At 34.2% G+C, this 13213-nt stretch overlaps 1 protein-coding gene across 1 annotated transcript; it reads left to right on the top strand.

Moving 5' to 3' along the window:
• The first annotated feature begins 12127 nt into the window (after window positions 1–12127).
• Window positions 12128–12930, top strand: LOC145260235 (uncharacterized). Its single transcript, XM_080118062.1, has 2 exons — window positions 12128–12318; window positions 12498–12930. The coding sequence occupies exons 1-2, from the start codon at window positions 12128–12130 to the stop codon at window positions 12928–12930; spliced, it is 624 nt and encodes a 207-aa protein (XP_079974188.1).
• The last annotated feature ends 283 nt before the right edge of the window (window positions 12931–13213 follow it).

Below are 13213 nucleotides of genomic sequence, written 5' to 3'. Positions count from 1 at the left end.
CATGTTTAATTATATATATATATATATATATGTATCAAATTAATATATATATATATATATATTAGATTAATATATTTGTGTGTCCATAAATAATACTAATATATACATATATATGCATAAATCCTATACAAATATAAATATAGTTATAGTTATTTATGTATATAATATATATGTATGTATGTATGTATGTATGTATGTATGTATGTATGTATGTAGGTATGTTTATATATGTAGTATATATAAATATAAAGAATATATATATATATTTATATATATATATATTTATATATATATATGTAAAGTTATATATATATATATATATATAACTTTTTAGATATATAATATATATTATTTATCCATATAAATCTTTTTTGGAATATTGTTTAGGTAGTTATTCGCTTTATTTTTGCTTTTATATATATATATATATATATATATATATATATATATATATATATATATATATATATATATATATAATGTTAAAAATTAGGTTTATACAAGAACAGGGTTAAATTAACTCCTTTTGAAAATTAAAAAAATTATGTTCATTGTAAAATACTTTACTCGTATCCTTTCTACAAATGTAATTACTTGTATGCGGCTTATGAACAAGGACAGCCATATATGGGGCCTACTGTAGTTTGTGGCATTTAATAATAATAATAATAATAATAATAATAATAATAATAATAATATTGATAATAAAAATGTGCTACTATTACTAATACTACTATTACTAAAAATAATAATGATATAAAATATATTTTGTTTAGTCTGTCTTTTAGGCCGTTACGCTTTTCCTCGAAAACTACTAGAGCGATCTAGCCTAAATTCTGTATGAACATCTGTTCTAATGAGGTGCAGACTGCAGCGAACTGATTATTATGGTATCCGTCCGATGTACATATAGGGATTAACGTGTTTAATAATTTTTTACCACTACAATAACACATTTACTCTAGAAGTTTGACATAACATTTTTCAAGTTAACGCACTATGATGTTATAATAATAATAATAATAATAATAATAATAATAATAATAATAATAATAATAATAATTGTTATTATTATTATTATTGTAATGAATTATAGTATGCAGTCATACATAGGAAGAATGTTTACCTTTTTTCAGAAAAAAGATAAATGAAAACTTAAATGCTGTTTAAGTACAACCGTTGCTCTCATATTAACATAGAGCACTCTGTGTTGCTAATAAATATAATATAAACATTTTAGATCTAAGTTATCTTATTAGCCAAAGGAGAAGGCGTACGCATGTTCTCATATATATATATATATATATATATATATATATATATATATATATATATATATATATGTGCGTGTGTGTGTGTGTGTATATATATGTGCGTGTGTGTGCGTGTGTGTGTGTGTGTGTGAGAGAGAGAGATAGAGTTTTGAAAGATAATCACTGGATTTTAATAAAACTTGTTCGAATAAAAATCAATTATTTTTATCGTTGCCGATTGTGTTCTTTTTTTTTTTTTTTAAAGCAGTAAGTAAGACACTCTATCAAAACCCCTAATATTAATGATTACTACAATACTATCTCATTGATTACTGTACACGCAATAACCCTTATCCCTGAGTGGCCCTCGGGCCTTGATAAGTGGTGGCTGGTGGCCCCCTTGTAAAAAAAAAAAAAGAAAAAAATGTTCGTTCTCTTTTTTCTGTATATTAGACATGGCCGAAACGTATTATTATTGTTGTTTTTATTATTATTATTATTATTATTATTATTATTATTATTATTATTATTATTATTATTATTATTACATCATTACAATTAAGTAATCATATTAAAAGTGGCTATCAGTCCTAAATAAATACTTATATACGCATATATTTCCGCAAATGTGATACTAATACGCGGCTTTAAATATATCGATATCCTTTCTGAAACTAGCTTAATTGGGAAAAATGAGGGTGTTTATGAATAAATTAAAAAAACATATACAAAAGAATCGTCTATCAAACTCAGATTCAATATTCCGAGCTAGTAAAAGGGTGCTGGTTGGTGCGTATATCGTCGTGGACGATTTCTTTAGGGGACAGTTGGTCTGTGCATATCTGTGCGTGTGTGTTTATGTGTAAGTGGTGTTTGATGGCATGTGACGGCGGTATGCCAACGGTAGTGACAGTCGTACGAGCCCCTCTTGTCTAGTCGAGATAATAATAATAATAATAATAATAATAATAATAATAATAATAATAATAATAATAATAATAATAACAACAACAACAACAACAACAACAACAATGAGTCCTGTCCGATAGGGTTGAATCTGTTTGAAAGTAGCAGCCAACCGAATTCTTCGTTGCGCGTAACTGTCTGGTCTAGTCGGGAGAGCGTGGTTAGGTTCGCGGGAGGGACGGACAGGCGGGCTGCCGTGCTGGCTAGAAACAAGAGGGACGAAGAAGGAGGAGACGAAGAAGAGGGAGGGGGAAGATAGATAGACAGAGAAGGAAAGAGGAAGAAAAAGGGGGATAGAAAAAGGAGATGGGAAAGAGAGAGATAAAGAGAAAAAGACAATAAAAGATGAAGAAAAAGTACGAGCATAGAAAATTAGAGAAAGGGATATAAACAAAAATAGACAGGGAGTGTGTTCGTATGCATCTTGTAGAAAGATTATATATATATATATATATATACATATATATACATATATATATATATATATATATATATATATATATATATATATATATATATATATATATATATATATATATATATAAGTTAGAAAAGCATTTAATGTATTTATTTGCTTCCCCACCAAAGCAAATTAGGCACAAGGCCGTTTTTAATGTGGGGTAAAAACCAGCTCCCCTAAAAGTAGGCAAAAAGGAGGCACTCTGGTTGCCAAAAATAATAATTGTCCCAGTATAGAGGGTTTTCCGTCCATTAACTGGTACAAATTATCTTAAGTGCAGCATCTGCAGAAGAGATACTACACTTTGATCCCGGCCCGAAGGCCAAAAGCATTTAATCCAAGTCGTTTATTTAGTGTTCTGCCCCGGACCTGGCATTATCTACTGCCAGGCCCTCATTTGGGGTCCAGAGACACTTAGGCATGAAGCCCGTAGGGGGGAAAAGGGGGGTCGAGGGTCATTCTAAACTAAAGCTAGGTCTTTGAAGACTTTATTAAAATCCCTATGCTAAGACACTATTTTTTTATATTATCATTCTTACCATGGAGTTTATCTACTTAAAATCTCCCCAGCGTATGATTTTGGCATTTTAACTGAAAGAAATAAATGTTTTTATTCAACAAATCAAAAATCATATGTACAAACAAAAGCAGAAAAATTGTAAAACTAAGATATAAGCATTTAATCCAAGTCATGAAAATCGTTAAACAAAATGTTTTTACTATAGGCTTTAAAAATAAAGGTACAAGATTCAATTTGAAATTTATTTATCTTCAAAGTGCACTTTTACAAATTTTACAAAGTAAGTATAAAAATTTAATTTAAATTGAATCAAAAAAATTACCTTGGATTTATTTTATGAAATGTACATTCTGTTGCACTTTTAAAAAATCATTGAAAATTTTATATCTATATCATTAATTGCTAAATGAAAGATAATGTTTTTTAAAGTGCAACAAAATGTACATTACATAAAATAAATCCAAGATAATTTTTTTCTTCAATTTCAATTAAATTTTCATACCTTACTTTGTAAAATTTATAAAAGTGCACTTTGAATAAAATTTTTTAAAAACTTTTTTTCAGAATAGAAAATCTTTAAAATGTAATAAGGAACATATTTCATATAGGTTTCATTAACAAATATTCAGTACATAACGAGAAAAATAGGGATGAAAATTTCAAAAGGACTGTATAACTGGTTACGGTCAATAGTAGTCCTCGCCAGCGAAAGTCTTTGTTCTTCTTCTTCTTCTTCTTCTTCTTCTTCTTATTATTATTATTATTATTATTATTATTATTATTATTATTATTATTATTAATATTATTATTATATATATATATATATATATATATATATATATGTATATCTATTTATATATATATATATATATATATATAGTAATTTATAAAATATATATGACGATTAAGCCACACTGAATATTCCGCGTTTCATCCACTTTCTAATGACCAACGTTTCATTTCATTCGGACAAAACATAAGCCTGAAGAATCCTAGAGTGGATGAAACGTGGTAGCTTAATCGCCATATATATTTTATAAATTACTTACTCGCTCTATCTACGTATTGAGCACTTCAGAAGTAAATACTTTAAGTTTACGCATAAATTTATACTTTTGTATATTAATTTTACGTGAGTAAATGAAGTAGTTATACAAGAGCGTGAAAAGAGAGATAGAGGGTTAGAGTGTCAGTAAGAGAGAGAGAGAGAGAGAGAGAGAGAGAGAGAGAGAGAGAGAAATATATATATATATAGATAGATAGAGAGAGAGAGAGAGAGAGAGAAATATATATAGATAGATAGATAGAGAGAGAGAGAGAAATATATATATAGATAGATAGATCTATATATATATATATATATATATATATATATATATATATATATAGAGAGAGAGAGAGAGAGAGAGAGAGAGAGAGAGAGAGAGAGAGAGAGGGGTTGGTAATAAAGACTTCCTTGTTTATTTTTTCTTTGTCAATAATGCAAGCCAGAGGCGGGGATCCAGACTGCAAAAGCGAGACAGACACACTATGGGACGATTCCAATATTTTCCCCGATTCCGATACAATTACCGATTCCGATTCCGATTCTTTATAAATCTCTTAATATTTAACTATAAAAGTGTTATTTTGTCCCGATTACTTTAAAAAAATACATCGCAAATGTGCCTATATTTTCGTCAAAAGTAAAAACACACTTGTGAGGCGGTGATCTACAGTTTTTAGCTTCACTGGAAGTTTAAATCAATAAATAATTATTATTTTAGTATTACTACAAGCATTGGAAGATGTTTCTTAAACCAAAATCAAATAAAAAAGATAATTTAAGGAATTGGTTTTTGCATCGGTAAATAAGCTCAAATTTTTCTGAGTTGGATATATCCAAATGATCCGATTTTCCAATAATCGTCCGAACTTGATATATATATATATATCATGTTCGGACCTGTAGATCACCGCCTCACAAGTGTGTTTATACTTTTGACGAAAATATAGGCACATTTGCGATGTATTTTTTAAAGTAATCGGGACAAAATAACACTTGAACACACAATGAACCCTTTTTCGGGGTCAACGGCCAACTAGCACTATGTGTGTTTGTGTGTTGGGTTCAAGAGGTCTCCCATAAGCCGTGGTGAAGGCAACCTTTCTAGGAGAAGCAAATCTCTGATTTAAAAAACTATGAAGCGGGAGACGAGTACCCGCATTAAGCTGGTCTGCAGTTTAACTTTTTGCTGGTTATCTTGCTCTTGCTTGTTGCTGGATCTCAACATTTTGAACCGAGAGAGAGACTTAGCTGTTATACAAAGCTAAGACTCTGTAACATCACCTGTGTATAGATACTCCCTCAGGCATTTGTCTATAAAAAATGGTCCTGTGGCGATGGAAAAGTTATGACGCATGGAGGCTTGAAATGCTGGAAACATGTAATAATTGATCTCAATGACCGTCTTCAGTATCATGCCTGCGTGAGCGTGTGAATTCACCAGTAGGACTAAGAAAAAAAAGAGTCATTTCTGGGCTCATGGGCATTAAGTGTCTGAGGGAGTGGCACTCGTCTGACAAGACGTTTGCAATCATCATATATATATATATATATATATATATATATATATATATATATATATATATATATGCCATTTACTATAATAATTATTAAATACCTAATATAATATATAATTATTTACTATAATAATAATAATCATTAAATACTTACAGAGACTAGTGTTTCATCCTTTCGGGAATCATCAGTGAAGAGTGTCAGGATTAACACCAGCCGATAGATTTGAACCCGACGGCAGAAGCCATCTCTGGCTTCCTTAGCAAGGACCTAATCTATTCGGCTACCGGTAACCGCGAGCAAGGCTGTTGAATTTAAACATTCATTTTTAAATGCTTTTTAACGTCATATATACAGGGTGGCCCAATAAACAAAAAAACATAAGCTAAATGGAGGCTATCTAGAACATATGCTGTAGAATGGAGGAAAAAGACAAAAGGCCGTAGTGTTTTGATGTGATGTTTTGAGTATAATAAACTATTTATGACCAAAGTTTCATTTCATTCGGACAACATGCTAAGAAACGGGACCTAATTAGAGTTGTGGCCCGTTTTTTTTGGGGGGGTCACCCTGTATATATATATCGGTATATATATATATATATATATATATATATATATATATGTATGTATATATGTATATATATGTTTATATATATGTATACTTGTATATATGCGTATATATGTATATATACATATATACGTCTATATATGTATACATACATATATGTGTATATATATGTATATATATATATATATATTATTTACATATATTGCATTATATATATATATATATGCATATGAATTACATTAATATATGTACTAGCGAAAAAAATGTATGTAGAAACACACACACACTTACACGCACACACATATCTATGTGTGTATATGATGTGTGTATGTACGTATGTGTATATATATATATATGCATTAAGCTGGTCTGCAGTTTAATTTGTTGCTGGCTATCTTGCTCTTGCTTGTTGCTGGATCTCAACATTTTGAACCGAGAGAGAGACTTAGCTGTCGTACAAAGCTAAGACTCTGTAACATCATCTTTGTATAGATACTCCCTCAGGTATTTGGGCTCATGGATTTTAAATGTCTGAGGGAGTGGCACTCGTCTGACAAGACGTTGCAATCAATCAATCATATGCATATATGTATGTATATGTAACTTGAAGTCTCTCAACTCTAAATAATCTGAAACCAAAATTTATGAAGAATTCCTGTTAAAATTATTTATAAAACATTGATGACTTGAGTGCTATTAGCTATAATCGAAATTGAAACTAAAATTCGTGAAATTAGTTCCTTTCACATTAGTTCCAAAACGGATGAGTCTACCTATTGCGAATTTCACACATAGGTAATTTATATGTCTGACAGTGTTCTTAGATACGTTTTGCAAAGAAATTCATACGATAAGCATCGAAAATCAAAAAAAAAAAAAACAAAAAAAACACCGAAGCCAAAAAATAATCCTGTTTTCTTATACATAAAAAATACCTTTACGGGGAGTTTTGATACACCGGACAATGTAGTATAATAAAATTTGAGCAAATCAGTTCTTCTTTTAAAAGAAAAAACAAACAAACGATTTATTTGATTTGGAGATGTTGCTCAGTGGTAGAACATTCGAGTACAGTTCGGAGGGTCTCTTGTTCAATCCTTGGTGTACCTCCCCATTTAATTTTATTTATTTTTTATTAATAAGTACAATTTACGATAAAAGTAGAGTTGCCATTTAAAACCGCCGCAAATCAATTATTCAGTTGCATATTTTAAAACTAAGCATTAATCAGAAGTGACTTTTCCAATTCATTAACCGTCAAGTCCAAATAACAGCTGACATGATATTGTAAACAAATACAGACGGAATTTGATAAAAAAAACAATATCATTATTACTTATTATTTTTTTTTGCGAATTTGTATATATATACATGTATAGTAGTAAGTTATAAAATATATATGGCAATTAAGCTACAGAGAATATTCCGCGTTTCATATACGCTAGGATTCATCAGGCTTATGCAAGGATTTTGTGGTTGTCTAGCGTGTTTATATACGCACCTTCCATTGAGTTTTTAGTTAGCCAATCAGCTTTCTAGTTCCCCTCGCACCCCTCCTAATCAGATAATGAGCAGGCACTTACACAGGGTAAATTTTACTTAAGGATAGCGATACAAAATAATTTTAAAACTAACAATAACAATAGAAAATAAACAAACAAAATAAATATGCATATAAATAAATTATCATATATATATATATATATATATATATATATATATAATAGCAAATAGTTAATAAAACATGGAAAAAAAAACACTTTCAAAAAGAGTTAAAAATATATTTAATGTGAAAAGGAAACACTAAATAAGTGGATAGTCCTTAATCCGCGGAGTTTCGAAGAAATTCTTTCCTTCTCATCAGAGGGTAGGATTTAGCAAAATGCGGGATCGGATTTTGGTTCTTAAAAGTATTTGATGAAACTACAAGTAAGTCAAAGATCTTACTTGATAACAAAAAGTGAAGCAGAGGGAATAGGGTGATATATATATATATATATATATATATATATATATATATATATATATATATATAAAACATTTAACCTAGGTTTAAAATAGGTCAGGACACTAGATATCTATGCTCCCAGCTAAAATAGCACACACAAGGAACGGGTGAACTGGACGTCAACTGGGCCTTTGTCCTGTAAGCTTTCCTTTTCTTAGCACCCACCAAGCCTAAATCTGAAGAGTTTTACTCAAAGATTTCGCTTTAAACTCTCTAGCCACTACTTCAATGGGTAGACAGCTTTCCTTCCAACCATTATTCTGCAGCCGTATACAAGCTCATCATACATTAATTTCATCCGTTCGTGAGCCTCCTCCACATTCTCTTCCCAAGGAATAGTTAATTCCCATAGAATTATCTTTTTAAATTTATTTGAGAAGAATATGTCGGAACGAAGATTTGTTGCAACAATTTGATCTGGGAATTTTAGTCTGTGGTCTATGTCAGCTCTTAATTCCCAGTCTGTTGTGTGGGATAACCCTGTTGGGTTTTTGCTTTTTTTTTTTTTTTTGCTCTCACGAATTTTATAAATCCCGATTCAGAATTGAAAATGTTACCCTGTAATGTAGATCTAGCTATTGCTAGAATTTTTTAAAAAGATTTCCTCATGCCGCCACCTATAACGACCCTCAGCAAGCCTCGTTTTGCAGATGCTGAGTATATGCTTGAGAGTGCCTTTCTCTCCGCAAAGGTGACAAAATGGTGATTCGAAATTTGTCCAGAGATTGAGGTTAACGGGACTTGGTAAAGTATCAAACACTGCCCGTATCAGAAATCTTAATCTGGAGTCACCATTCCATAATTTCCGACCACTTAACGTGTCGGTTCATTATCGACTCGCACTTTGTCCATGCCCCTTGCTGCTTCAACCCCCCCCCGTGACTGCCATGCGTCTTTCTTCTTCACTATTCCTAACCTCTTGCAGTAGGTATGGTTTCCGATTTTCTTGGAGCGTGTGACGGCTTTCTGATGCGAAGAACCTAAGGCCCTCGCGTCCAATAGCCACGGTCCCTATTAATGCCTTTTCTTGAAGCCTTTCTTTCGCGTCCTTAAATTCCTTAGTAGCATTCTATTTTTCCCAGGTGAAAACCACTATGCCTGCCTCAGCAACCTTTGGGTCACTTAAGAACTCATACTGAATGGTCAACGCCACTTTTGCGGCCTTATATTCATCCAGAACACTTTTAAATGGAAGTTGTAATTTATTTGAGCTTCAGTATAGCGCTACACTGCAGAGGGATTTTGGTAAACCTAACCACCTGCGTAGACGAGCTTCCACGGTGGAGGTTTTAAATTAATATATTGTTAAGGGCCAGAGTAACTTGGGTAAAATAACGTGCTGATAAATCCAAGTTTTATAACGGCCGGGTAACCCAGACTTCTCCACCTTAATAAGCCAACCTTCTAGATTTTCCTTAGTCCTTTCGATTGCTACTGAACCCTTTAGGGTGTCATCAAAACGCTTTCCTAAGCTCTTACTGGATTTTGTTTTATCGTAGGAATATACTCTCTAGAGAGCTTAAAGCGTAGGTTTTCATCCGGTCTTCCTTTCTTTATAACGAGAGATCTAGATTAAGATGTGTTGAAACTCATCCTTGCCCAGTCGATGAGTTCACCTATTCCTTTTAACAGCCACTTGGCTCCGAACGCAGAAGTTGTTATGGTCATGTCGCCCATGTATGCACGTATTGGCGACTGCCTCAACTCGGTTCTAGTGACTGGCCCACGGCATTCCTTTTCTGTCGTTTTTTATTAACAGGCTCATTGATAATGAGAATAGCGTTGCAGAAATGGTGCATCCTGTAATAATATCTCTTTCTAAGTTATGCCAAGCTGAGATAGAGGTCTTTACTATTACTCTCATTTGAAACTCCGTATAATAATCCAATATTAAATCGGTGATTATTTTAGGAACGTGATAACGTTTTAGGGCTACTTCCACGAATTTGTGAGGGATTGACCCGTCCGCATTTTAAAGTCTAGCCAGAGGACGGCTATATCTCATTTGTACTGTTTGGCATATTTTAACAGCTGCGAGAGGACTCCTGTATGCTCCGTACACCCAGCATGCATTTTTGCACAGAGGTATCGATGTAGTTATTTTTGAAAAGAAAATCTTATAAGCGTCGGTTAAATTTTCCCCTCTACGTTAAGCAGGTATATGCATCTGAATTGCTCAACTGCTTTAGCGTTTTCCTCCTTCGGGATCCAGATGCCCTCGCTGTATCTCCATTGATCCGCTATTGTACCCCTTTTGCTAATGACGTTCAGGGTTTCCATAAAGTGTGCAGTAAATGAGGATAATGTTTATATACTACATAGGGACTCCGTTCGGGCCTTGAGCAAAGCTTGATCTTGCTTTTTCTAAAGCTGTCCGCAATTCGGCCAGAGAAGGTTCTCCCATGTCGAAGTCTGATGCAGGAAGATCGGGAGTAATAATTAACTTGTTGACGCGTTCATGGAAAGGATCACTTAATAACTCATTGAGGAATTCGTTAATTTCACTCATGCTAGTTCGAGTGTACCACTCTGCGTCTCACCTAATAACTTCTTTGTGATACCATAGGGTTTGAAATGAAAGCTGAGCGTTTACGTGCCCTTTCTTTTTCCGTCGCCTGTACCATTCTGCTCTCCGCAATGACATTATTTCCATTCTGACGGAATCACCAAGCTCCTTTAATGGAGCCTTTTCTTCTGGTTTAGTCTTGTTTAATTGTTTTTTAAAGCTCTTAATACTGCTCTATGGGCTCTAATCTTATTCTCTCTACGGTTTATACTAACGGGAATTGTTCCTTTTTTCATTTGAGTTCCGAATCCTTCTACTGCGAAAGTTAATATTATTTTTGCCATGATTGCAAGCCGTTTATCAACGGACCCCCTTAAGTGTTATTGTGAGGATCTCGCTGACGTCGGTGCCAAAGTCCCACCGGGTGTTTGTGTCGACTGCCGCTGGCCAGTTGATCTTATTCTGAAGTGTATTTGTTGTTTCGTTGCACGACGAGACGGCTGCTACTTGGGGGGGTGGGACTGAGCACTGTGGTGTGCCTTCTATCTCTACCCCTCCCGTGTCTCACCAAGGGAAACTCCTGAGCGTTGTGGGTGACCACTGCTTGCAATGCACTTCATCTTTGTCTGATGATTTTTTAGGCCGAGCCAGTTTTTACATTTTTTGCTGCAGGGGCATATATAACTACTTAATTTACTCACATAAATTAATATACGAAAGTATAAATTTATGCGTAAACTTTAAGTATGTACTTCAACAGTGCTCAATTTATATATATATATATATATATAAAAACTAACGTATAAAAAACAAAAAAAACATCTAAACGAGATTTAAAACAGGTAAAAACACTAGATATCTAAGCTAAATAGAACAGACAAAGGAACGGGTCAACCGGAGGTCAAGGTCAACTGGGCCTTTGCCCTGTAAGTGCCTGCTCATTGGCTGATTAGGAAGGGTGCGGTGGATACTAGGAAGCTGACTGGCTACCTAAAAACTCAATAGAAGGTGCGTATATAAAAACGTGAGACAACCACAAAATTCTCGCATAAGCCTGAAGAATCCTAGAGAGGATGAAACGCGGAATATTCTGTGCAACTTAATCGCCATATATATTTTATAACTTACTATATATATATATATATATATATATATATATATATATATATATATATATATATATTAAATGTTTGACTCATGTTCAGGTAACCTACATTTAAAATTTCAAGTGTTTAGACCCAAAATTTCAACCTGGCCCGTCTACCTGCCAACACTAAAGTCCGCATGACCCTCGTCAGGAAAATGCTGTTCGCAGATGATGCAGCATTAGCAGCCCATTCTGAGAAAGCCCTCCAACAACTCATTGAGCGCCTCGCCCATGCTTGCAACGAGTTTGGTCTGACAACAAGACTCAAGAAAACAAATGTCATGGCTACGTCCTCTGCATATCCATTGGCGATCACACACTGGAGTTGGTGAACGACTTCACCTATCTAGGCTCCATTATTTCCAACAACCTCTTACTGGACGCTGAGCTAAACACCCGCATTGGGAAAGGAGCAACAGGTAAGGCCCGCCCGACCAAGAGAGCGTAGAGTAACAACATGCTGACCATAAACACAAAGATGAGGATATATTAAACCTGTGTCCTCAGCATCTTACTCTACTGCAGTGAGACATGGACCATCTACAAACATCAAGAGCGCAGACTAAGCGCCTTCTATCTTCGCAACCTAAGAAAGATCTTAGGCATTACATGGCAAGACCGCGTTTCGAACAAAGACGTTCTTGCCAAAGCAAATCTTCCAAGCATGTTTGCCCTCCTTTCCCAGAGACGTCTGCGCTGGCTAGGACACGTCGTTCGCATGCAGCTTGGCCGAATCCCCAAAGACATCCTGTATGGTGAGCTCTCGGCCGGCAACAGACCAACCGGTAGACCACACCTCAGATTTAAGGATGTGCGCAAAAGGGACTTAAGATCCGACAACATCAACCCTGTTGACCCTGAACCCTATGCTGCAGACCGTGACTCCTGGAGGGTCAAAGTCAAGAAATGTGTCCGACTGAGCGAGGAGAGAAGAAATTAACAGTGGGAGGAGAAGAAAGGCAGGCGCAAAAGGACAGAATCAGCATCAGCAGCATCGGCAAAGCATGACAGGGGGTATCCCTGCGGGAAGTGCAGCAGAATCTACCGCTCCCGCATCGGCCTGCTCAGTCACAGCAAGTTGCCATCACTCATGACAACCTTCAACCGCTATTCTTCATCCTCTATCTAGACGGAAGGACATCAACAATACTTAGTAAAGCTAGAGTTACTTCAGTTTTGCTTGATAACTGAATCTTCCGAATTTGCAAATAAAATAATCAATG

This window comes from Euprymna scolopes, chromosome 36 (assembly GCF_053919585.1).
Source record: "Euprymna scolopes isolate OS-2025 chromosome 36, ASM5391958v1, whole genome shotgun sequence".
Lineage (NCBI taxonomy): Eukaryota > Metazoa > Mollusca > Cephalopoda > Sepiida > Sepiolidae > Euprymna > Euprymna scolopes.
The sequence above is the reverse complement of the archived record's forward strand: the minus strand, read 5'-3'. Positions and strand labels throughout refer to the sequence as shown.

Coding starts and splice junctions, on each gene's coding strand:
- LOC145260235 (XM_080118062.1), top strand. CDS start 12,128: ATGACCCTCGTCAGGAAAATGCTGTTCGCAGATGATGCAGCATTAGCA. Junction 12,319..12,497: donor GCGATCACACACTGGAGTTG/GTGAACGACTTC, acceptor CTGTGTCCTCAG/CATCTTACTCTACTGCAGTG.